The sequence below is a fragment of the Anabas testudineus genome, chromosome 14 (assembly GCF_900324465.2).
Source record: "Anabas testudineus chromosome 14, fAnaTes1.2, whole genome shotgun sequence".
Lineage (NCBI taxonomy): Eukaryota > Metazoa > Chordata > Actinopteri > Anabantiformes > Anabantidae > Anabas > Anabas testudineus.
This window is the reverse complement of record NC_046623.1, coordinates 2,039,780-2,063,643: the sequence shown is the minus strand read 5'-3', so window position 1 is coordinate 2,063,643 and position 23,864 is coordinate 2,039,780. Positions and strand designations below refer to the sequence as shown.

The following is a 23,864-nucleotide window of genomic DNA, read 5'->3' as shown; positions in this document are numbered from 1 at the left end:
GTTGATTTTGACAGTGTCCCAGTAATCACCACTAGATGTCAGCAAAGCACAGACTTAAAAAGATTTAAATATATTGACGTGCAAGAACATGACATATGTACATGGCCTATGATTTACTGTGCAACTACTCCACTAAGTGAACAATATTGAATTTGTTGTTGATGTTTATGACTGCCCAAGCAACTGCATGAAGACCAAAGTTAGACTTTTATTAAATCAATGCTTAATAAAACCAAACGGTGGTGAAACGGAAATACTCCGAGTACCTCACATTATATTTAGGTACAGTACTTCAGTAAATGTAATGTTAGTTATTAAAGTCTTACACCAACACTGTGGACCTGAAAATTTATATAAACAAAAAAAAAAGAAAAGCAGCTGCTTTCTATCTAAACACAGAATCATCAGCCCATGAGCTACTGTATATTAGACCCAACTAGAAAGAGCAAACACTGTTTACAGTGGTTGAAATGGACAAATGAGAGTCATCTCCTCCTCATTCTCCTCCGTTGCTTGTGGAGTAATTCCTGACAGTACACTACACCATAACCATGGCAACCAGCGTCCGTGCAGAGCTGGGCTTTGTAAGCCGTGCAGCCGTAGTAACGGGGAGGCCTCCCACAGGCCAGATCTCCATTCTTCCTTTTCTCCTTCTTGCTGCGTGGACGAGAAGCAGCTGCTTAACGAAGTTTGTGTTAGTTGGCTGGCCGGCCATGATGTCGCCAAGTTGTGTTTCACACTGGTGATGGAGGATGTGTATGTACACGACACACTCTGTTATACTGTGTGTTCAAACACAGTGCGTGCTTGTGTTAAATATGTAGTGTGTGCTCTGTGATTGGGATTTTGTTTTATTTTTAACATAGTGTCCAACTGAGTAGGTGGGAGCAGCTCCTCCTGTGAACTGACGTCATGTGTTCAGTGAATCAGTCTTTGTCTTTGCCTTTCCAGATCTGCTTGCCAGTTTCTAAAATGCTGGGATCTATTTCAGGAAGAAAAAACACATTTTCCTTTCCCTGATAATTTTCAGGTGCTAATCAACAGCATGGAGTAAATATAACCGATCTATTAGTAGAGTCACAGATGTTGGGCTGTGAAAGCATCATCACCGCTGTCCTCACTGAAACACATGCTCACTGCTTATTTTTCTCGTTCCTCTCAAACCAGAACATCAAGCTATAAAGAGTTTAATCTGTCAAATCTGCTCATGTTCCAGGCTCCAAAGATATGTGACAGTCTGAGTGCACTCTGGGTGTGATAATAACATGTCTGTTCATACTCTGACAGCTGAGGCTTTGAGTTTGACCACAAACTGAAACCAGGGATTATGCAGATTTTAAAGCACAGTGATCATTTTACATTTTTAACATACAGTATATGTGCATGGATTGTATGTTAACATTTAAAGTAAAGTCTGTATACCTAATGTTAGCATCAAGGAACTTATGTATTTATTTAAAAATGTATTTTATAGTTGTTATCTAACTTGTTTTCTTGTTTTAGTTTTAATGATGAGTGGCTAAGTTCATACGTTCATGTACATTTTTTTTATTTTAAAGTCATATATCATTATTCCTGGTAGGATTGCTCCAGCCGTGCTCATTGTTCAAAACACCATAATTCTCTGTATTCCCTTCAGCTCTGTGGCAGCATGATGAAGCAGCCAATAACCCCTGTGACACAGTGAGGAGGTTTAAATGCAGAATCTAGGCACCTTCGCAATGTGCCACCACGCCACACGGCCATCTCCTTCCCCCAAACCTCCTCCTCCTCCTCCTCCTCCTGCTCTTCTTCTCATGAATATTGGGGAATTCATATGTGCAGGGAGGGAGGAGGCAGGGACAAAGAGAGAAAATGTGGATAGTGAGAGAAGAAAGGATGGAGAGGGGGAGGGAGGGTGAGCTGCTGTCGTCACAGGCCTGGCAGTGCGCAGACTCTGTGTGAACTGGGCTGGCTGCCTATTGATTGGAAAACAACGGGCTGTGGGAGGACAGATAAGGGTGGCTGTGGGCTGACGGGTGAGGGAAGGAATACAGACCGAAGCTCAGACCACACTGCCATCTTTACCTCTCGGATCTTTTTTCCCCCCTCTCCATTGTCCTTTTGCCTCTGGAATGAATGTAACTGCTGCTGCTCATCAGTGGGTTTCGCTTCGAAGGAAGGCTTAGGAGTCCTGTCGTCTGAGAACAGCTACACACCAAGCAGCAGCACAACAGCGGCTGGTCTACTGCAGGTAATTCTGTCTCCTTACTGTTCTTTCTTCCATCCCCGTGCTCAATCCTGACCTCTCTGAGGTCCTCACTCTGCCTCCATCCTTGCCTGGTAACCATGGTTTCCTCCTTCCTACCTCTCTCCTCGCTGCTCTTCTCCTCCCCCCACTCTCCTCATTTTTTCTTCCTCTGATGAGCTGATGACACGGACTACCTTGATTTCCAATTCTGCCACGGCCAAGTGAATACTAATTTAAGTGTGGGATACATTAGTATGTACCACACAATCCTAACGGGCTAAATAGAAATAGAATAGAAATATGATTCGATCTGCTATGTGACACTGAGCCCATAAGACATGTGACCAGTAATTTCATTTCATAGATACACAACAGACTCACACGTACAGTCCTGATTTTAATAGCACAGTGCAAAACACATTTACATTCTGGATATGTGAAAAAATGTGATTTAAAAATCTGCACAGGAATAATTTAAATACATAGTCAGTTTTTTTTTTTTTTTGTTATTCTATTTGGTGCTTAGTATTTAGGGAACATTAAATTACCAGATGGGCTCTTGTGATTGGCTAATTGTTATACCTGCATCCTTGCAGAGTGTGCAGATACACCTGAGACCACCACTGTGAAGGTCACATCCAAACACACACTCACACACCCACCTTACTTACTGTCAGCTCTAATGTGAATGATGTGATCTCACACGTCGTGTTGTATGCTATATGTAGAAGAAAACACCTTTCTGCAAAACCAAACCAAACAGTAAATATCAACAATAGAAAAGTCACCTGGGTGTTTATCACTCTGCCCAATTTTCAAGCAGCAGTGCATTAGTGCTTCCCGCAAAGATTTGGAACAACTGACCTTAATTGTCTTACTGAACGACTCAAGGTGTCACTCACTGTCACACAGAGAGACACCTGGATAATTCACGTCTCTCAACATGGAGTCATTTTCTGAGCTCACAGGCTACAGAAATTACAGAAGAAACAAAGTCTTCAGCCAATAATGTAGTTAAACAAAAACAAAAACAGAAAGAACCTTCCACAAAGAGAATGAAACACACACACACACACACACACAGAGGAAAGAGACGCTGACAGAGACAGGATGAGACTGTGAAAAACAATATCCGGCTGTGGATGGGCTGCACTTTGCTGAGTGGTGTGATGAGGAGGAAGAGGCTTGCACCAGCTTGTTTTCAAATGGACTTCTCTGTGCTTTGCTGGACCGTGGCCTGGTGTTAAGTGGGTGAAATCTAGGCCTCGCTACAGTAATTACACTGCGTCAGACAGCCTGAAGAGCCGAGGCACAACTTCTCTGAAACGTCTGACTGCAGCGTGAAGTTCACCTAAAGCACAATGAAGGATGCTTCTTTTTGCAGATGATTTATATTTTCTACCTTTCTGTTACATTTGGTCAACAGACGCTCAGTGGGGACGGCACAGGAAAGTCAGGACAGTAGATCGTTCAGTATGAAAATCAGTTTTCCTTAGCATCTTCCATGTCTGTGAACTCTAAGGATCATTTGATGAATTCTGATGTCAGCTCTTCCTCTGTTGTCACGGAGCAGCAGGAAGATATCTGATGATTGAGAAACAAGACTAACTTTGTATTATTAGATACGGTATAAGGCAGACTTCTTTCATCTCCAAACCATGTGATATACCAGAAGACCCACTGGACACATGAGGCTGACAGGCAGGTAGAAGCACAAATGTATTTCAACACAAACATGAAGCAAGCTCACAGGAAAATACAATCATGAAAGAGTAAAAATACAGGTTCTAGTCCAGAAACACGCAGCACAGACTGAGGAATACCCGGGGACTGCACAGGGAGTGATGGTTTGAAGGACCTGAGTCCCTCAACTGACAAACTGACAAAAACTGATGAGTGTGTAGAGGCTGTTATTAACATCTGACACAGTTCACAATGGTTAGAAGATAAAGATCAAGCTAAACGTTACATTCATGTTCAGCATCATATTCACACTGTAGTATTGACTTCACATTTCCTGTAACAGCCCTGAATCTTAGAAACCTTCCTCAGCTAAATCCCAGTAGAGGTTCTTAATTAACTGTGGTTTACCAGTAAAGCCAACTGGTTGGGTTCCCTGTGGGACCTGGTCCCCTTCTGGCACATCTACCTCCATCACCTCTTTGTCTAGACAACACGGTGCCAGTCCATATGACGAGAGGCAGGCATGATTTAGGAGGCACCAGATAAATCCCTCTGGGACTTTGGTAGATCTAGCAGATGGGGACTTCTGTGTTTGACTGGTTGGTCCTGTCTTTTGAACACATTTGCTGCAGCAGTGGTCTTGTCTAATTGAAGGCAGGTTGTTGAAACTTGAAATGTGATCCGATCACCACCTCTTTGTTTTGCAGGGCAGACATTAACCTTACAGGGGACACCATGGAAGCCCCTCTCGTGTGTTTGGATGAGGAGTTTGAGGATCTCCGGCCCTGTCGGATGGATGAGCTGGACCACCCGGCGCTGAATCACTCCTCTTACGCCACCGCCACTACCACCACCGTCCCGCTGGCCTCGATCACCCGCGAGGACTTCTCCGAGCTGGAGAACTTCTCTGAGATGATGAGCTTCAAGTCGATGGAGGACCTGGTCAACGAGTTTGACGAGAAGCTCAACGTCTGCTTCCACAATTACAACACCAAGACGGAGGGCCTGGCACCCATACGCAACCAATCACACAACAAGGAGGATGAGGAGCAGCTGCAGGATGAAGAGTGAGTGTTCATATTGTTCTCTTGTCTTCCTGAAACTATCAGGAGAGGACATCTGATAATGTGTGACCTGCTTTTTGTTCACAACTGGGGCTGGAATGGATCTGACAGGGACGCTTCAATCAACAGGCTGAATTATTAAAAGGGGCTTTTTATAGAAGGTCCACTGTTCACAGTAAAGGTACACAGCACATAGAAAGAAACTCAAGGTTAAACCACCTTCATGTTTACATTAAGCATCTGAAATTAGGAAAGAGGAAAGTCAGAGGACACCTGGTGGAAGATGGACAATACATCTCTTGTTGACTGCTACCCCTACCCCTTGATTTTGAGTATGTTCAGGTTGTTTCTTAGGACAAAGTTACATGTGGTATTGACTGAAAACTCAGAACCTATGTGCATTATTATCATCATCAGGTGAAAACACTGATTTCGTCTTTTGTTATAGTTCTGGTAAAGGAAGAGGTCATGAAAGGGGAGGTTTATAATCACTGTTAAACATCTATCATCTGGTGATTGACACTCATATGAGCCAATTAGACAAATCCGATTTCAAACCATTTCAATCCGGACGATAATCAGGACCTCTACAGCCCCTCCATGTGACTGATGAAGGGATTAGGGCTAAGTGGTAGACCAAAGGGGGAGAATTGTGATTGGGCTGAAATATAAACATACAACAATAATAGAAAATGAAAAGAAAGAGGAACAGTGTCATGTGAAAGATATTCATTATGTCAGCTCCAGTGTGATGATGCTGCAGAGTAATAGAAGTGGATCAGAGGAACATCCCTCTGTTCTGTTGGATCCGTCCAGTCTTGCCATCAACAGTTCACACTCGTGGCCTAAACAGGGGCTCCGCATCCCCACAGTGACACATGAAGCCTAAATATTTCCACACACAGACCACAGCACCCTAAACAACCAGTCAATCAGCAGAGTGACCCCGCCCTCCCCATCTCCCACAGTGCACGCTGCGTGCTGAATTATTCAGTGCTCACTGCTGCACGCCTCAGTTGGCTTCGGCTCTGCTGCTCTGTCTCTGCCTCTGCCTCTGCCTCTGTCTCTGCCTCTGTCTCTGCCTCTCCACCAGCTGACTGCCACATCCTCCGTCCTCTCTGCTAGCAGCCTCTGAGGCGGAAACGCAGACATCCTCACACCGCGTACACATGAATCAGGCTAAAAATAACCTGAGTGGAGGTGTATTAGAAGTGTTTTTGGATGGGAGTCACATGATTTTTCAAACAGTATCAAGTTGTTCAGTCTGCATGATGAGCAGACAGCCCAGGACTGTGGGTGGATCCAGTGTGACAGTATCACTGTGTAGTTCTGACCACTACACATGTACTGCAGTGAAGCGGAACTGTTTTAACCTCCTCTGGAGTCTTTGGCACATTAACAAAGTCTTATTATTCATCATTTCTCATTCCGATTCACCTCCGCACTGCTCAGACACAGAATGCAAGCTGCTATTTCTAAAAGCTAACACACTGCTGATGCTCAGACCCATAGGGACGTTGTGTTATGCTCATGTTATAGAGGTTTCAGTAAGGGATGGATTCAAAGACTCACAGACCGACTGAATTCTCTCAACGCTCTAAATCCGCTGTTTGGTTGAAAACAGTCTGTCGCACATTTTTGGCCTAATCCGTTCAGCTGCCTGATTAGAAACGCAGATATGAGGGAGTCCGACAAAGCTGATGGAGAACTAGAATATTAAAGAGAATGATTTCTCCTCAGTGGCTGCAGGCCAGCAAACACAGCAGGACCACTTTGTCACGTGGAGTTCCAGTTCCTGGCAGTCGGACGACCGAACTGTGTCCCTGTGTTACGCAGGCAGCATGAGTTCATGTGAAGCTGTGGTGTGTTGTGTCCACATTTCAAGTGGAGATATAGATGAGAAGAAGGCGACCCAACAACTTTCCACTGCTTAGTGTAACTCAGCTCAATTGTTTTTAAAGTCAGAATTATTATAGGAGCCATCTCTTTTTAATGTCTGAATGATGGTGGAAGGGACGACAGACAAACACACGCCTCCAACTACAGGATGTACTCGCCTGACTTCCTGGAAATCATTAAAGCCAGATTTATTATTATTAAAATTGGGGTCACCGAAGTTTTCATTTTAGGGTTAAGTGTGTGTGTATGTGCCTCTGATTGCATCCGTGGGCACGCGGTCGAGGCTGGTGAGGTAAACTGTGAGCTGAATGGCGTCCACTGTGTGTCCGGGTGTGGGCAGTGCCACTGGGAGCAGAGCGGCGGGCCTCAGCCAGCCTCTGGGTGAAGAACAGAAACAAAGGAGACTTCTCTTTGCGGTTTCGTGTCACTCGTCCTCAGACAGACACTTGCTCCGGGCTGCGGTCAGACAGAGACCACTGGCACAATGATGTGAGAAGCTTTATCTAAATCTAAAGGATACCTTTAAATGAGTAGTAAGCTGCTTTTTTTTCTGTTGTGCATTGTTGCTCTGCACTCTGACCACCAGCACTGATTTGACACATTGAAATACTGACTGAGCTGCAAGCTGCTGGTGACACAGCTGAGTAGACTGCCTTTACGACCAGCGAGACAAAACAACACAGCAAACTCTGGTCTAATGCTGTTATATAAGTGTCTAACTGCATGATGTGTGGATACAGCAGCTGAAAGTAGCAGACAGCCTTCAGAGCTGAGGCCAGAGACTGGGTTTTGATGCTTCTTTGTGGTGATATTTGTGCTGGTACTACACCTCAAAGCACATTGCTTATGTGTGTGTGTGCATGTGTCTGTGTTATTTTACAGTGTGTGGGATGCTCTGACTGACAACTACATCTCCACCTGGGACGGCACTGACTCAGAGGGGCTTAACGGGAATCTTTCTGACCAGGAGGTACATGTACTGTATGTGTGTATATGTAGATCTGAGAGCTGTGAGATTTCTGGTGAAGAGCACATTTTAAAATCTTTGCGTTGGTTAATTACTGCTTCTGATTTCTGAGGCCAGCTGTAATCTTTATTCACACATGGTTATATGAAATCTACTCTGACCCAGAAAATAAGATGACAGCTAACTGTCTGAAGCAACGCTTCACTGTGTCATTTTTCATTTGAAACCAGCTGGAATAGTCTCTGAGGCTCAGTCTTACTCTGCCACTTGAAGACATGCTTGACCAACCTTACCATTCAGCCTCGGTCTCTCTCTTCCTCTCCTTTAATTGTCACGCTCATCTGGACATCTGCACTTAGCAGTCTTGGCCATGTTTGTGTTGGTCAAGGCGTGAGCAGACATTTTTATTGCTGCTGGCAGCTCTGTGAGGCTCAAAGGTGCTGGCAGCAAAATGCTGACATCAGCATGCTTACCTGATCACATGCTGTTTAACAAGTATGTTTCCCATGGCAACGATCTTAGTTTAGTAAATACTAACATTTGTCACTCCTGTAGGGTCAACTTAAAGTCTGCATGTGACCTTCGGGATGCATTCCAACATTACCATGATCAGAGATGACCTGCAATGCTTACACAGGTCACCAGGAGGCCGCAGACCACTGGTTGACATCTCCTGATGGATTTAGTTCCTGATTTTCATAGCAGCCATTTGTCCGTTGGTTGTCTCTCATCTTTTATCTCACGTTCGACAGATCCACGAAAAAGAAGAAGAAGAGATGAACGAGAAGAACGACAACGCCAACTGCCTGAGTGAAGAGCCGCTCATCACAGCTGCTCAGGTGTGTGTGTGTCCGTGTGTGTGTGTGTCCCTGTGTGTGTGTGTCCGTGTCCGTGTCCGTGTGTGTGCATATATTACTTACATTTTGGGGACTATAGCCTGTTATAGAGTCCCACTCTTACTCTTAGTCTGCATTTCATTCCTTCTCTGTGTTTGTCAGCAGGAGGTTTGAAAAGTGAAGGTTAAAAACAGAGAATCATTCTTAAGTAACCAGTTCAGGTCACTCTGCTAAGAGTTGCTGTGTTTACTAAATTGATTTCTGCAAATTCAAACACTTTGAATATTTGTCATATACCGTCATGTACAGTCTGATTTGAATATTCTCTGGATGTTACTCCTGAGGCTCAGGACTACTTGGAACTGATGCAGAGACTACCAGTAGATAGAGCCTACCTAACGTAAGCCCTGTGTGATGTCTGGATAACAGGTTGTCATCTTATGTCATCTGCATATAGAGTGATATTATTATATACGTATACAGTCTGAAGACGGCGCAGGCTGGGGATGGGTCTGTAACAGCTAATGAACACTCCATTGCCTGTTTTATATACTAATCAACACTGGTTTCTCTTTACTATGAACACAATTGCTCCCTAATCTACTGTAACCACACATTTATTTTAGTAACGTAATGAGGACAAACGCTTCCTGGTAACATGTTATGATGCTTAGTTTGGAGGATTTACTTTATCATGCTGTAAAAAATGTATTGTTGTCAGCTATGACTGTGTGAGGAGTTGAACTTGCCTTGCATCATACAGGTATAGAAGTTTAGACATATGCTTGTCATAATCCAGCCCCATAGTTTCAGCCTGTGTAAACATCAATAATGGATTTAAGTATGATGTTTCGCACACATTTTAGAGGCCACAGTCTCCTGTCTCCATCTAACTCGCACTCTCCTCTCTCAAGGTCATTGAGGAGTTAGCCGAGATGATGGAGAACTCTCCAGATCCGGGGGAAACCGAGGAGGAGGATGACGAGGAGATCAGCCACTGTTCCTCGAGGAACAGCCCCTCCCTGCTGGAGGAGATCAAGCAGCTGTCACAGGCCTCCAACAACAACTGCTCCTACGAAGGTATAAGTGTGACAAAAAAAATCTGCCACTGGTTCTTGTGGACGTGCAACATTTAACAAGTAGCGACTCCGGCTGACGGAGTCCACGGGATGGTTTTTATGTTGTAACTCACATGGTTAGATTATTCATCAGGGCCATAGGTGAGAGTTCAAGAGGACGCAGCTGTTAAATGGTTAAACATGGTTAAACATATTAGAAATCCGTGTTCAATAAACAAGCAAATCAGGCCATTTTTCAGGAATAATGAATAATACTGGAATTGTGCAAATTTCCCGATGATAGCTGGGATAGAATCCAGCGCTGGAGCCAGGCTGTTATTACATTATCTTCTTCAGTGGTTCCCTACCTGTGGTCTGGACCACCGGTTTGCAAGATGAATGTAAAGATTAAGTATGTGTGGGGAATGTGAGGACTCTGGATCACTACTAGAGTGAGAACAAACTCCAACAGGTTAACGTCAGAGGCAGGTATCTTATGTGTAAAGTTTCTAGTTGCTCTAGATTCCTGTTCCCTCTTTACCAGCTGCAACATTGCAACATGAGGAACACGATAAGGCAATACAACGAAACAACACCCAACTGTCCCTCTTTCCTCCGTTTTGCAGGCCTGAGGCTGATGGACGAATCAGCTTTGCTCGACCTGCAGCACCGGTTGGAGGCTGCCATTGGCAAGTACTCAGAGGAGCTGATCAACCAGCTGGCTCGGCGTGACGAGCTGGAGTTTGAGAAGGAGGTGAGGAACACTTTCATTACGGCCCTGATGGACGTGCAGAACAGGCAGAGGGAGCAGCGAGACAGCAGCAAACGCAGACGCCGGGACAAGGCCCTGAGTCTGCAGGGGGGAGGGACGCCATCTGTGAACACCGGCTCCACGGGACGCACAGAGAAGACAGGAGGCATGCCTGCCAAGGTGAGAGGGAACCAATGAGGGTCCTGTATGTTTTACACATATGTGCAGTGCAGTGTCATCAGTGTGACGGCATGTGGAGGATTAGGACTTGGTTTCAAGGTTTAGTTCAAGGGAAGTTTCACTACACCAGAGTTCCTGATCATGTACACATACAGTATATTGTATATGGATACATCTCTCAGGTTTGGTTTTGATGAAGCTTCCACGTTTAATCCTTCCACTGCAAATCAGACAAAGATGAAACCACAACTCTTTCTCTGACTGTTAGCATAATGGATCTCAGCTCCATTAGCCTCTGAAGTGCCTTCCAGGAAAGATCCTAAAGTGTAGGTGACCTGATGTCTTCATACAGTAACAGCACAGTCCGGTTCACTCATGTCCAGTAACAGAGGAGCGACCTAATGGATTTTCCCTCCGTGTAAATCACAGCTGCAGTATGTTTTTATCTGGTCACTCCTGAGTGCATGAGGCTGCATTACTGAACTGTTGTGGATGTACAAATGGCTTAATGATGCACACACAATACATTAACTACAGCTAATAGTTTCTCAATGAGTAAATGTTGCAGTATGCTTTCTGCTGGTTGCTGAAATTTCAATATCGTGTAAATAATTTATTAGTTAATATCAATGTTCTGCATTTCTCTCTTTCTCTCTCTCTACTGTGTGTGTGTGTGTGTGTGACCTGTAGCGTTTCAGCATGGAAGGACTGTCCAACATCCTGCAGACAGGCATCAGACAAACATTTGGAAGCACAGGGAATGACAAACAGGTAAGCTGAAAGCTCTGAAAGTGGGTTTTTAATTAAATAACACGTACATTTAATATATCTCTACAGTATAGTGTGTGTACAGTGCATGTAACACAGAAAATGTGGTTAAATGCACTGCAAACACAACAGATATGAGTTATTGAAGATAGAGAAACTAAAGCTATTGTAGTAAGAACTGAAGAGATTCAAGTTACTGCTCATCGTGATACTGTAGGTATGTGTGTTACAGCCATGGAATAACTTATGTTCAGCGTGCACTGACTTTAGATATTGTCTTTATTGGCTGGTCAGTCTGTATTTACGCCTCAGTCCGGCGCACAATTGAGGTCATACCAAGGAAGAGCGGCCTGCTCTGTGTGTAATTTGAGCCCTGCTGATGGTGTGAAAAAACAATATGGTATGGTGCACTGCAAGAAACCTGCCTGGAAGAAACAGACACATATACTCTGTGCTGTAAATGGGAGAACTCAGCAGCTGATCATAGCATGTACAGGTGCTTTACTCCAGTCTGCAGATATTACTGAATGAAAAGAACCTTTAACACCATCCCAAAACCAAACCCTTTATGACTCAGATTTATTAGTAAGTCTGTTTAAAATGTAGTACTGTGTGCTGACTGTAGGTGGCGTTGTACAGTCAACACATAAAGGAAATGTTGGACGTTCCTCCAGCCAAGGGTTATACGAAAAGATCAATGCTTCTCTCACAACTATCCACATGATATAAGCACTTCTGTAGTTGATTTATATCCTTTGTCCAATTCCTTCGGTTTCAGCATCTAAACATAGTGATTCCATATAAGAAGAAAGGCACCCCTCCATCTGTTGATGACCTGCAGATGTTCACAAAAAGTAAGTGTCCAGCCCAGCTTAACAACTACCACAGCACAGTAAACATGTATCTCCAGAGCTGACACGTGTTGTTTGTCTTGTGTCTAGTTCTTTATGCCATGAAGGAGGACAGTGAGAAGGTGCCTACACTGCTAACTGAGTACATATTGAAAGGTGAGCAGGATCGAGTTCGTTAAACAGTATGAAGCAGCTTTGTTCTGTCTTTTTCTAAAGATCAGAGAGTTTACATGGTTCTCCACTGTTTTCCTCTCTAGTCTTGTGTCCTACTTAAAGCACCTGCAAGCCGGGGGCCACAGCGTGATGGAGAAATCTTCCCATGAAAGCCTTTTCCCACCCCTCCTCAACCTCTGGCCCAAGCTGCATGAGCTCCCCCTCTTTTGCCATTATCGACCATGGATCCTCACCATCAACATCGCTCTCTTCACCTCAACTATGACTACTGCCTTCTGCTGAGCTCACCTCCTCTCTTCCTGCACACTAAGCTCAGGCCAGACCCCGAATTGGCCGTCATCTGAATACGTAAACCAGTGGGACGGTCCAATCCCACTTAAAGGACTTCACAAATGGAGCATGACATGCTGTTAATAATCACACCACTATGGTACATGAATGCAGTTTTATCCTTGCTTACTACTGTTGTCTTTTTTTTCCAGTTTTTTCTTATTTCCTCCAACACAAAGTTTGAACTCTTACTCATAAACTGACCTCAACCACAGTTTGTTTTATCCACTGATTCACCAGGACTCCACTGTAAGAGCATTAACATGCCATACTGCATCCACAGGTCCTCACCTCCCCGTACTGTTTCAGATGAAAGTGATTCATTTGAATTAAAAAGCCATGCACCTTTTTCTGCCAACTTAGTACTGTAGCTCCACATGAATGAAAAGGAACTCACGACTATTACGGGTGCAGTGCAGTGCATTCCAGAGCTATTTTTGGTTTTGGTTTCTTTCACGTTTTCTTTCACCGTCTTCAAATCCAGTGCTCTTCTGACTTTTTTGAAATATTTGATAGAAACTGTTGTTGTTCATTTTCTATTTTTACTCCCTGTGTCATCAAAAGCCACAGGCCTCTGTGTGTCCCATCCTGTTCAGTCACATGCAGGTGTATCACTGAGTTTTCTGCAGACAGATCATCCCCTGATCAGATGAGCTCATTTCAACAAAGGCGTGCATATTAGCATATTTATGACTTCCTTTGCGCCATGTAGGTGAATGTTACATCGCTAATCGCAAATTCTAATAAACATTAGACCCAAATGGTGTATGTGTGTCCTTTGTTACTGTCTCTTACCTCTTAAAGCCAATTTTCCACATGTATGATTTTCAAATGTATGATCTTTATATGAAAAAACTAAACAATCTCATTGCTGAAAGCAAACATGTGCATTAAAAATGTTAAAGATCATACATTTGTTTAATATTTTAGCATCTTCTTTGACGTACAACAAATATTCATTTGCATTATTAATGATAACATTAAGAAGTTGTTGGGAACAAGACGTCTCGTGCTTCACTGTCCATGCTGTGGACTTGGGACCAGGACGCTTTATGTTTCCAAATCATATGAACTTCTTCTGAGGGTGTATCTAATATCTGCTAACACATGTTGTGAGGAACTGGTTGTGAAACACTTGTGAGCATCTGCATTTTCTTGACTCTTCCTTTTTGGAGTTAGAAATAAAAGCATTTGCTGCCCTCCTGTGGTTGACTTTAAATCTTGCACTTTCTGCCAATGTAGAACAAAATCAAGTGGGTGTTTGGAGCCCAGACTTCTTTCATGTGACCCAAAATCTCTGGCAGTGTGGGATGAACTGTGTGTGCTGACACCTGCACATCACAATATACTGTAAGATACAAACAACCCTTTTGGTGGTGATTGTGACTCTGTCCTACTAAAGACTGGAAAAGATACCGAACTCTGAACCCCTGACAGCTTAAAGGTTTCAAGTGCAGAGTGTTGCAGGGTTTATGAATAGCAAAGTTCATTATAACCACAGGAGAGACAGACAATAGCACGACTGTCTTGGAGTTTGATCTATCATCAGCAGACTCACTGGAAGATCCAATTAGAAAGTTATTTTAAAGACGGCCACAGTGGAGTTTTAAAACACACACACACACACACACACACACACACACACACACACACACACACACACACACACAAATGATCGTTTGTAATTTAATTGAAAATATTATACAAAGCAATTTTCATGGACATAAATATGAAGGATACAAGTGAAAACTGCACATCAATGCCCACAGTTTAGAGCTACTGTATAAATAAGCACATTTGTTGCCAGTTAGTCCACAGTAGCTTAACATTTCATCATGGTCCATCTTTAACATGTTCTACTTATAAATTCTGCTTATGTGCTCTGACACATTACTGTAGAAAAATAAAGGCTTGTATTGAATACATTGTAAATGTTCATAATGTACACTTTTTAAACGGCCCTTCCTCTCAACTGTAGCTGTGGAGACTCTCATCAACAGTTACAGCTTCCCACACTAAATGTAATGTATTAAAATGGTTCCATCAACCTCAACATGCAGTCACCACTAACATCCCACCACTATCCTGGTCTGTAACCGACGTCCATACGTTTTCCTTCAACAGCATCGACCTTCACATGATTCAACTTGTTGTTGTTACATTTCTGTGGCCACATAAGACCTATGCTCCAGTGTAAAGACAAAACAGCAGACAGAAGACATGATGATGAAGATCATCATCATTATACACATACAGATTTTTTTTTTATATTTTTTTACCAGATACAAATGAAATTATATTATTTAAATAAGAACAATTAAAATTACTGGAGAAAAAAATTGGATTCAATAAGATGATTCATGTTACTTTCTGCAACCATTCAGTGTAAGTGTGTGATCAGATATCTTGAAAGGGCTTTAAGCTTCAAACTGAATTGAAAACATCTCTGATGATGTCACCTGCAGGAGTTTTTAAAGAACCAACATAGCCTCATCTAGAGAGAGCATGTAGACATACTGTAATAAGACACTACAGTGCATAATGTCCGTCTTCAGTGTGTCCAGTGCTGCACGCAAACATTAGCTGTATCATATGTTCCAACAATATCTTACTGTCTGTCCCACATTAAACTGAAAATAAATACCATATTTACAATTTCAATGCTGCAGGCAACTCTAAATTAAAGCAAAGTCATCATACTGCAGTTCCGAATAGTTATAAGAAGCTTTTTCTAATCTGTGTTTAAAGAATGGCGTCTTAGAAGCTGAACCACTGACGGAAATTAAGCCAGAAAAAAAAAAAAAAGGATTAGGATACTTAGTAATGGCAAACTTTATCATTGTGTGTAATGTTGTATCATCTTTCTTTCCATAAGTCCTCTGCAGAAATCCACTCATTAATACAATGAGCTTTATTTCTGACCCTCAGCTTCCCTTTTAGCAACAATCTCTCCACTGAACAGTTGCAATAAGATGTGCTTCAAACTATATTCGTCTCGATGTCGAGCAGAGCTGCATCATCTGCCTCGATTGTACAGATGAAAATCATCTGTGAGATCTGCACGAATACAAAAACCTCCATTGAAGATCAGCTGTTGGCTTGTTGTACTTTGTATGACAAGAGGAAAACAACGTAAGAAATGACAACATTGAAAGGCTATATTTGAGAAAAACTAAGTGTTAGAAATGTAACTAGAAAGTAGAAAAGAGGATAATGGACAAATGTATGAAAATCAGATCCTTACATTGTTTCAAATGTGTAGAGTTCATACAGAATAGAAAAGATGTAAGTACAGTTAAAGCAAGTGAACAGTCTCTGTTTGAAAGTCCTGCCATGAAAACGTCCTGGTGCAACAGCATGAGTGATGTCGACTTCTGCATCTACTGGAAATCTTTGCTAAGTAAAGTGTTCCCTTTAAGATCAGCAGCTGCCCCTTTTCCAGACTGAAGGGACAGACTTTCAGCACTTTATTTCTAATGCTGACTGGCGTTAGACCAGGGATCCGGCCTGATTCTGTGCAGGCACCATGATGGGCACACCACCCATGCGGGCGATGTTAGAGGCGGTTACAGTGGAGGTGGGCAGCAGTGGAGGGGAGGGAGCAGCCTGGAGCTGCAGGTGAGGCTGGCTGTAGACCTGAGGCGGCGCCTGAGCCTGGGGCAGCTGGTTGTAGCGCTCCGGTCTGGGTAGGGAGCTCCCGTCGGTGCTGGCCTCGGCCAAAATGGGCTGTTCGCGCGGCAAGGTGGCGCTGTTGTTGTTGTAGCTGTAGTGGGTGGGGGTGGAGGCCCCATGATGGCGGGAGGGTCGGTACCCGGCCGTGCTGCCCGTGGCCGTGATGATGGAGGCCGTGTCTGAGGGGGGGCGCTGCGGGTACTGCTGCAGGTGGTGGTGGTGGTTGCTGTGGTGGTGGAGAGAGGGCTCTTTGTGGTGTGGGCTGGAGGCGATTGATGACAGGGTGCCGTTCTTAGAGATGATATCTGAACCCATGCCACTCTTAGCCCAGGATACACGCTTAGGGGCCTGAGCATCCTCCCTGGAGGTGGATATGACACAGAGGTTTGTTACTACGACAACGTCTGGATCACATCTGTATCTGTATCTGGTTTATAGCCATCAGTGTTTTCACTTCATATCTTTCATATGAGGGTAACATGGGAGGATTTGAAAATCAGAAAGTGAGTATGGTGGATTCAAAGCGTTATCAGCAACTAGCTACTTGAACTCACTTGATTTCGTTGGCCATGTCATCTTCACTGTCTCGCCGCCTCTTCATCAGGAAAACAAGGCAGACTAAGAGGAGGAAGATGAAACCGATGACGCAGCCCACTGTTGCTCCAACGATCATACCCACATTGGTGGCTACAGTAAGAACACACACACACACATATTTTTTTACATGTCACTTTGCTGCGACAGCTAAATGCAGCGCTCTTATCATTTCACCCTGTTAGTGTGCGGGGCTGTGGGGTACGTACACGTGACGATCTCCAGGTTGATGAAGCAGCTCTCGGAGCCAGCAGTGTTACTGGCTGTGCAGGTGTATTTCCCCGACATGTTGGCGCTCAGGTTGCTCAGCTTCAGAGTGCCAGTCTTCTCGTCTGAAACAGCAGCGGACACGGAGGACTCTGCTCAAGCACTTCTTGTTTATTTGCAGATGCATCAATAGACTGTTAGGCACATGTTATTTTAATAACATAATAATTCTTCCTTTATTATAAACTATACAGTAGCAGATAAATGGCCCAAAACACTATCTGGAGCATCATATACCCTGTTTTGTTTTCCATTTAATTCAATTCAATTCAGTTTTATTTGGATCGCACCAAATCACAACAGAAGTCATCTCAAGGCACTTTACAGTTTAGGGTTTAAGACCTTACAAAGTATTATTGTATAACAAGATTTACTCACTGAGCATTGGAGAGAAGAAGACCTCTGAAGTGGGGCTAGTTCTCCTCCACTTGTACAGGGGGACGGGTTTACCAGAGCTGGACGAGCAGCTCAGAGTCACGTTTCCTTTAAGCACAGGCTTCCCTGATAGAGAACACTGCGGAACAGCAGGAGGGACTGAGGAGAGAGGAGAAGAGCATGCCATTTTGATTTAACTCGACCACACGACATACTGTACGGATTCAGCTTTCAGGAGTCTCTATTTCACCTTTCACATCCAGAGTGAGCGCAGCCGTGAGGCCACCTTTTCCAGGGATGATGACCATGCAGCTGTAGCTTCCTGAGTCCGACTCCTGCACGTTGTCGATGTACAGGGACACGTTCGATGTCGGCATGGTATTGCTGAAACTAACCCGACCGTTAAACTGGGATTTCTCCACAGTCAGGGCGCCTTGAGAATAGGAGATGATCTGGACAGGAGAGCCACATGAGAGTTTCACATTAGGTTGATGTCAGTGTGACGGTGTTTGCTGCTTATTCAGGGTGAAAAGAATCAGAGGGATTTATAATCCTAACATCTCTTGACAAGGAAATTGAAATGTTTTGCCATTTGTCAGATGTTTGGTGCAGTTCCAAAAGGAAGTAAAGTGAGTTACATGGAACCCAATTTGTATTTTACTGCTAAAGTCTTACTACACAATTTCATCAACCAGGGTTAAAACGCCAGTGTTGGGCTGGATTGTGACACTCAAACTCGACTAACACCAAACACACAATATAACACACAACCTGCACAAAAAGAACCAAAGCCAGAACGGTCTCTCCCTGTCCTTCTGTGGAAACTATGGAAACACATCAGTGAGGCGCACTGTTGCACTCTGTGACCTTTCCAGTCATGAACACGCACTGAGCCTCATCAGTTTTCATATAATGTCTCTACACAGGTCAGAGTCAGAAGAGAGAAGCAGGTTTTCATCACTTGGAGGGAGCTTGAAATGTGAAATTGGCTTAAAGTCAAAGGTCAAGGTGTTTTCCCACTATAAGGTTTGATCAGAGCTACAGTCGGCAACTCAAAGTGCTAGAAGTTACATTTTGTAGCAGATATCTAGTATAAAAATGCTTCTTTGATTAGTTAAGAATTGTTGAAATTAGATCTGCTCCATCTCAGTCACTGAAACATCCAGAGTATGTCACAAAGTAAAACAGCTGGACAGGTGATCTCTCCTACTGCACTGAGAAGCCAGTTCCCAGCGTGCTGCATGTCCACTGGTTTGCACATCACGCTTCAGTATGATGAGTTTTGGATCACGGAGATTTGAGGTGAGCACAGAGAAACGTTCCCTCTTCAGCGTGTGAATGTGGAAACAGCTTCCTGTGTCAAACTCCACAGTGTAATCATTCTGCACAGTGAAGCTCAAACATTACTGTGAAGTAACAGAGCAGCAAGCCTTCTGACTGGAGGTGGACTTTAAATACCATACTGAGCTCCCTACAGGGGCTGCGGGACAGCTTTGAGGCAGTGAGATCCTTTTTTTTCTGGCGTCTAATGACAGTAAATCAGAGAGACACTGGAAGGTTGTCAAGGTGGGAAAAAAAGGCTCGCTTGGAATCAACGGTGTGTTTTCCAGCTCTCGCAGTTGTCTTTTCTTTTTGATTGTGATCCTCTTCTGTACAACACCAATAATCTGTCCTTGGCTCATATGAAAGCTGAACCACAGCCAGGTCCACAGACAATGTGGTAGAGTTCAAATACACTGCACGTCGCAAAAACAAGTCACCACCTGGATTTAACTAAGAAAATAGGTAAGAGCCTCCCATTGGATAATTACTGCATGGATCATTATGTTTCAGCTGGTAAAAGGTTATTTAACCCAAACTGATGGCTGATATCAAAGCTGAGCCACAGATAATGCAGGCTATTAAAAATCAATAAAGGAATACAATAAAAAATACAAAAAGCTTATAATGGATTGATATCTAGGGGTTCACAAAGGAAGAGCTTTACCAGATGAACAGTATAAGAACCCTTATACTTCTTATGTAGACATCACTTCCATGTTGACACACACTATACTATACTGTACACACACTATACTATATACTGTACACACACTATACTATATAGTGTACACACACTATACTATACTATACTGTACACACACTATACTATATACTGTACACACACTATACTATATAGTGTACACACACTATACTATATACTGTACACACACTATACTATACTGCACACACACTATACTATATACTGTACACACACTATACTATACTGTACACACACTATACTATACTGTACACACACTATACTATATACTGTACACACACTATACTATACTGTACACACACTATACTATATACTGTACCCACACTATACTATACTGTACACACACTATACTATATACTGTACACACACTATACTATACTGTACACACACTATACTATACTGTACACACACTATACTATATACTGAACACACACTATACTATATACTGTACACACACTATACTATATACTGTACACACACTATACTATATACTGTACACACACTATACTATACTGTACACACGCTATACTATACTGTACACACGCTATACTATATACTGTACACACGCTATACTATACTGTACACACACTATACTATACTGTACACACACTATACTATATACTGCACACACACTATACTATATACTGTACACACACTATACTATACTGCACACACACTATACTATATACTGTACACACACACTATACTATATACTGCACACACACTATACTATATACTGTACACACACTATACTATATACTGTACACACACTATACTATATACTGTATACACACACACACACACACACTATACTCTATACTGTATACACACACTTGCCCCTTTCCTGTTCTCACCAGCTGGTTGTTGAAGTTCCACAGAACAGTGTTGGAGCGCAGGTCATTGCTTTGCTGTATGTTGTACGAGGTCTTTAGCGTCACATTCTGACCCTGGATCACATCAATGATGGTTTGGGGCGTCTGGAGCTGGGCCAACATGCCTGGATACAGAAATATGGAGAAAAGAAAAGAAGAGTGAAGATCCTACAAGTCTGGTGACATTTCATCAACACTCACTGTAGGATGTTCTGAGCCTGTATTTCCCCACTTCAAATGTCCGGACCACCCATTTCACTAAGTTCTGACACCCCCCTGCATTACTCATGACGTTTCAGTCAACCTCAAGTCCTCTCAGGCTTCTCACAGTAGTTAATTTGTCAGTCTGCACGTGCACACACATGGTGCAGTATGTGGTGTTGTTATTAAGTCATCTTAACTGATTGCGGAGACGATTAAGTGCAATAATCCCCTGGCAAACACAGCCTTTGACATCCATTCATCATCTTTACTACTTATCCCGTTAAGCGTGGTAAGGGTGCTGGAGCCAATCCCAGCAAAGGCCAATGGCCCGGTGGCCATTCATTAGGTTCCTCTGGAGGCCCACACGAATTACACAGCTTAGAAACACTTTAAAAACATCAGAACTCTTTGGGGAAAATATCCTGATGGATATCTTTACTGATATGAATACTGATGCCACATCAGTAAATGGAAGTTAAACTTATCAACCTACAGAAGGTTGAATTCAAAGACACCCTGAAAATCAATGTGGGAAAATGATCTAGCAGATTAGTTTAATTTGAATTTAAAAATGGTAAATGGAAATGGTACTCAGTAGTTTGTATGGCCCCCATGTGCTTGTATGCAACGTCAGGGCATGATGGTGTCCTGAGGTACAGTATTTGCTCCCAGACCTGGACCAGGCCACCACTGAGATAGTCTGAGGTGCAACCTGGCAGTGTCCGATGGACCAAAACATAATGTCCCAGAGGAGTTCTATTGGATTCCTTCATCCTCCAGGTATGGACTGCATACTCTCACCAGTAAGCACAGAGCACACTAGAAGACACTGGGTCCTCAGGCCGCCCTCATAAAGTCTGTTTCTGATTGTTTGGTTAGAGACATTCACACCAGTGGAAGACAGACAGACAGTGCTCAGCGGCTGGTTAGTGTAACATCACCACCTCCCATACCACAGGGGTCCTTAGGCAAGACCTCCTTATGCTTACCCTGCCTACCCTTATACCGATTTGTAAGTTGCTTTGGATAAAAGCGTCTGCTAAATGACAAAATGTAAATGTTCTTCCTTGCACAAAGGAGCATATACTGGTCCTGTTGATGGGTTAAGGACCTTCTACAGCCTAAAGTAACTGCCTGACTCCTGGAATCTCTTCCATGCTCTTGAGACTGTGCTGTGTACACACAGCAATCCTTCTGGCAATGGTACGTACTGATGTGACATCCTGAAGGAGTTGGACTGTCTCTGACCTCTGTAGGGTCCAGGTATCACCTCATGATACCAGTAGTTACACTGACCCCAGCTAAATGCAGTCACATGTCAGTAGCCTCTACCTGTAAAACCATTCCTGTTTTGGGAGTCGTCTCATTGTTGCCCCTCTAGTTCACCTGTTGTTAGATATACTTGACTTGTAAGTCACTTTGGATAAAAGTGTCTGCTAAATGACTAAACATATATATTCATGTTTACTTGAGTCTCGTCTTTAACATTCAATTTGTTTTTTGGAACATTTCCATGTGTGCATGTTGTACCACCAACAGCACTAACCACTGGCCCACACTCCTCTTCCACTTTTAACCTACTACTACAAAAATTACCTTAAAAGTAGGGAGCACACATTTCACAAGATCTGCTACTACAAGACATACTAAAAGACAAGGTTTTATTTTAGTATAACTTCTTTTTCATTCAGCTCATTACCGAGAAGTAAAACTACTTATATTATGAAATTAATTACTGCATTCTGTATCTCATTCCAAGCTAAAACCAGTTAAAAAACACAGTACAACATTGTGAATCCACCTGTGGCTGTGATGAGGCAAAGCAACCTGAAGTGAACCACTGGTGGAGTAAAATGTAGTGTGTCTTTCTGTCCAGAGAGGGGCAGCAGAGAGCCAAATCCACCACACTGCTCACAGGAACAAATGTGACATGAACTGTTTCTGTGATTAATCTTTTGCATCACTTTGGAGGGGATGCTTGCTTTACACTTAAATGTATTTATTGCAATTAAATACCATTCTACTGTATATTGATACATAGAAAAGATAATCATGTTCACTGCAGGCTGACCTTTGTTCCCTATATGTTATCCCTTCTTTCTCTTAATCATTATCCCGTCATACAGCCTCTCTTCTGGTCTTCTCCTTTTCCTCTCTCATCTCTAACCTTCCCACCTCTTCTCTAGACAGGATTTCTTTTTGCCTGTCATTTCCCCTCGAATGCTGTTCTTTTTAACCAGGCGGAAGAAAAAGAAAAGAAAAAAGCCTACCTTAGTATTGTTTGATCAGTCTCACATAGCTGCCAGCTCCCAGTGTGTAGGCATGCAAGTGCGCATTCATGAGGAAACATGCAATGTACCGACGTGGCAGGAGTCCGCAACTTTTAAAAAAATTGATTTCTGTGTTTGTTGTGTTGTGTTTGCCAACAAGTGTGATTGACATGACCATTCATGCAGACATTAGTGCAAGCAGATGGATATCTAGCTAATGACATCCACACACACACACACACACACACACACACACACTATACCTACTGCATTATCCAAACCCACCAAGACATTCCCATTTATTAGTATCATTGCTCTTGTTGAGTTTCACATCATTCACTAACTAGAACACTGCATGTCTTGCAGTTCAGGTGCAGTAGGTGATATAATTCAATGTCAGTGCAAACTTCAGTCCAAACGTGTTATCAGAACTCACTTTGCTACCTCTGCACCAGTCAGGCACTACAAAGAAGAAACCTGCTCTAAAAATGTCATGCTGCTTGACTTCTGGGTATTGAAGTCCTCAGTATTCAGATAGTTGCCTCAGGCGTGCTGCCATGTGCGGCCACCAACTTGAAAAGTTCCCTAGTGCTGCTTTAAAGTCACAATGAAGCTGCATTTAGACATGTACTGCTTATTTAAGGTGCGTGTTCCTCTGAAACTGAATATTTGTACCTTATATGCCTCAATATATGTGTTTAAATCTTAAGGAAATTATCATATGTATTTTTTTCATGAGTGTATTTGCTGTTATTTCACTTAATCTCTTAATTAAATT

General features: G+C 43.0%; 2 protein-coding genes across 2 annotated transcripts in view; one reads left to right on the top strand and one right to left on the bottom strand.

Annotated features, from left to right (window-relative positions):
* Positions 1 to 1,975: 1,975 nt before the first annotated feature.
* Positions 1,976 to 13,544, top strand: fez1 (fasciculation and elongation protein zeta 1 (zygin I)). The gene is made up of 10 exons (XM_026372310.1): positions 1,976 to 2,233; positions 4,621 to 4,980; positions 7,759 to 7,846; positions 8,596 to 8,682; positions 9,594 to 9,759; positions 10,364 to 10,668; positions 11,359 to 11,439; positions 12,215 to 12,290; positions 12,378 to 12,443; positions 12,545 to 13,544. The coding sequence occupies exons 2-10, from the start codon at positions 4,649 to 4,651 to the stop codon at positions 12,559 to 12,561; spliced, it is 1,218 nt and encodes a 405-aa protein (XP_026228095.1). The 5' UTR covers positions 1,976 to 2,233; positions 4,621 to 4,648; the 3' UTR covers positions 12,562 to 13,544.
* Positions 13,545 to 14,463: 919 nt separating this feature from the next.
* The window catches only part of esama (endothelial cell adhesion molecule a), a 44,728-nt gene continuing 35,327 nt past the window's right edge, over positions 14,464 to 23,864 (bottom strand). The window contains exons 2-7 of the mRNA XM_026372877.1: positions 20,595 to 20,737; positions 17,950 to 18,151; positions 17,703 to 17,858; positions 17,267 to 17,389; positions 17,018 to 17,150; positions 14,464 to 16,824 (exon numbers count right to left, since the gene is read on the bottom strand). Coding sequence (XP_026228662.1) covers positions 16,281 to 16,824; positions 17,018 to 17,150; positions 17,267 to 17,389; positions 17,703 to 17,858; positions 17,950 to 18,151; positions 20,595 to 20,737 — 1,301 coding nt within the window. The 3' untranslated portion in view covers positions 14,464 to 16,280. The remainder of the gene's footprint in view (positions 16,825 to 17,017; positions 17,151 to 17,266; positions 17,390 to 17,702; positions 17,859 to 17,949; positions 18,152 to 20,594; positions 20,738 to 23,864) is intronic.

What these genes read in the sequence shown, in the direction of transcription:
- fez1 (XM_026372310.1), top strand. Translation starts at nt 4,649, where the DNA reads ATGGAAGCCCCTCTCGTGTGTTTGGATGAGGAGTTTGAGGATCTCCGG. An exon ending in GGAATCTTTCTGACCAGGAG is followed by an intron (nt 7,847 to 8,595) that starts GTACATGTACTG and finishes CACGTTCGACAG; the next exon opens with ATCCACGAAAAAGAAGAAGA. An exon ending in CGCTCATCACAGCTGCTCAG is followed by an intron (nt 8,683 to 9,593) that starts GTGTGTGTGTGT and finishes TCCTCTCTCAAG; the next exon opens with GTCATTGAGGAGTTAGCCGA.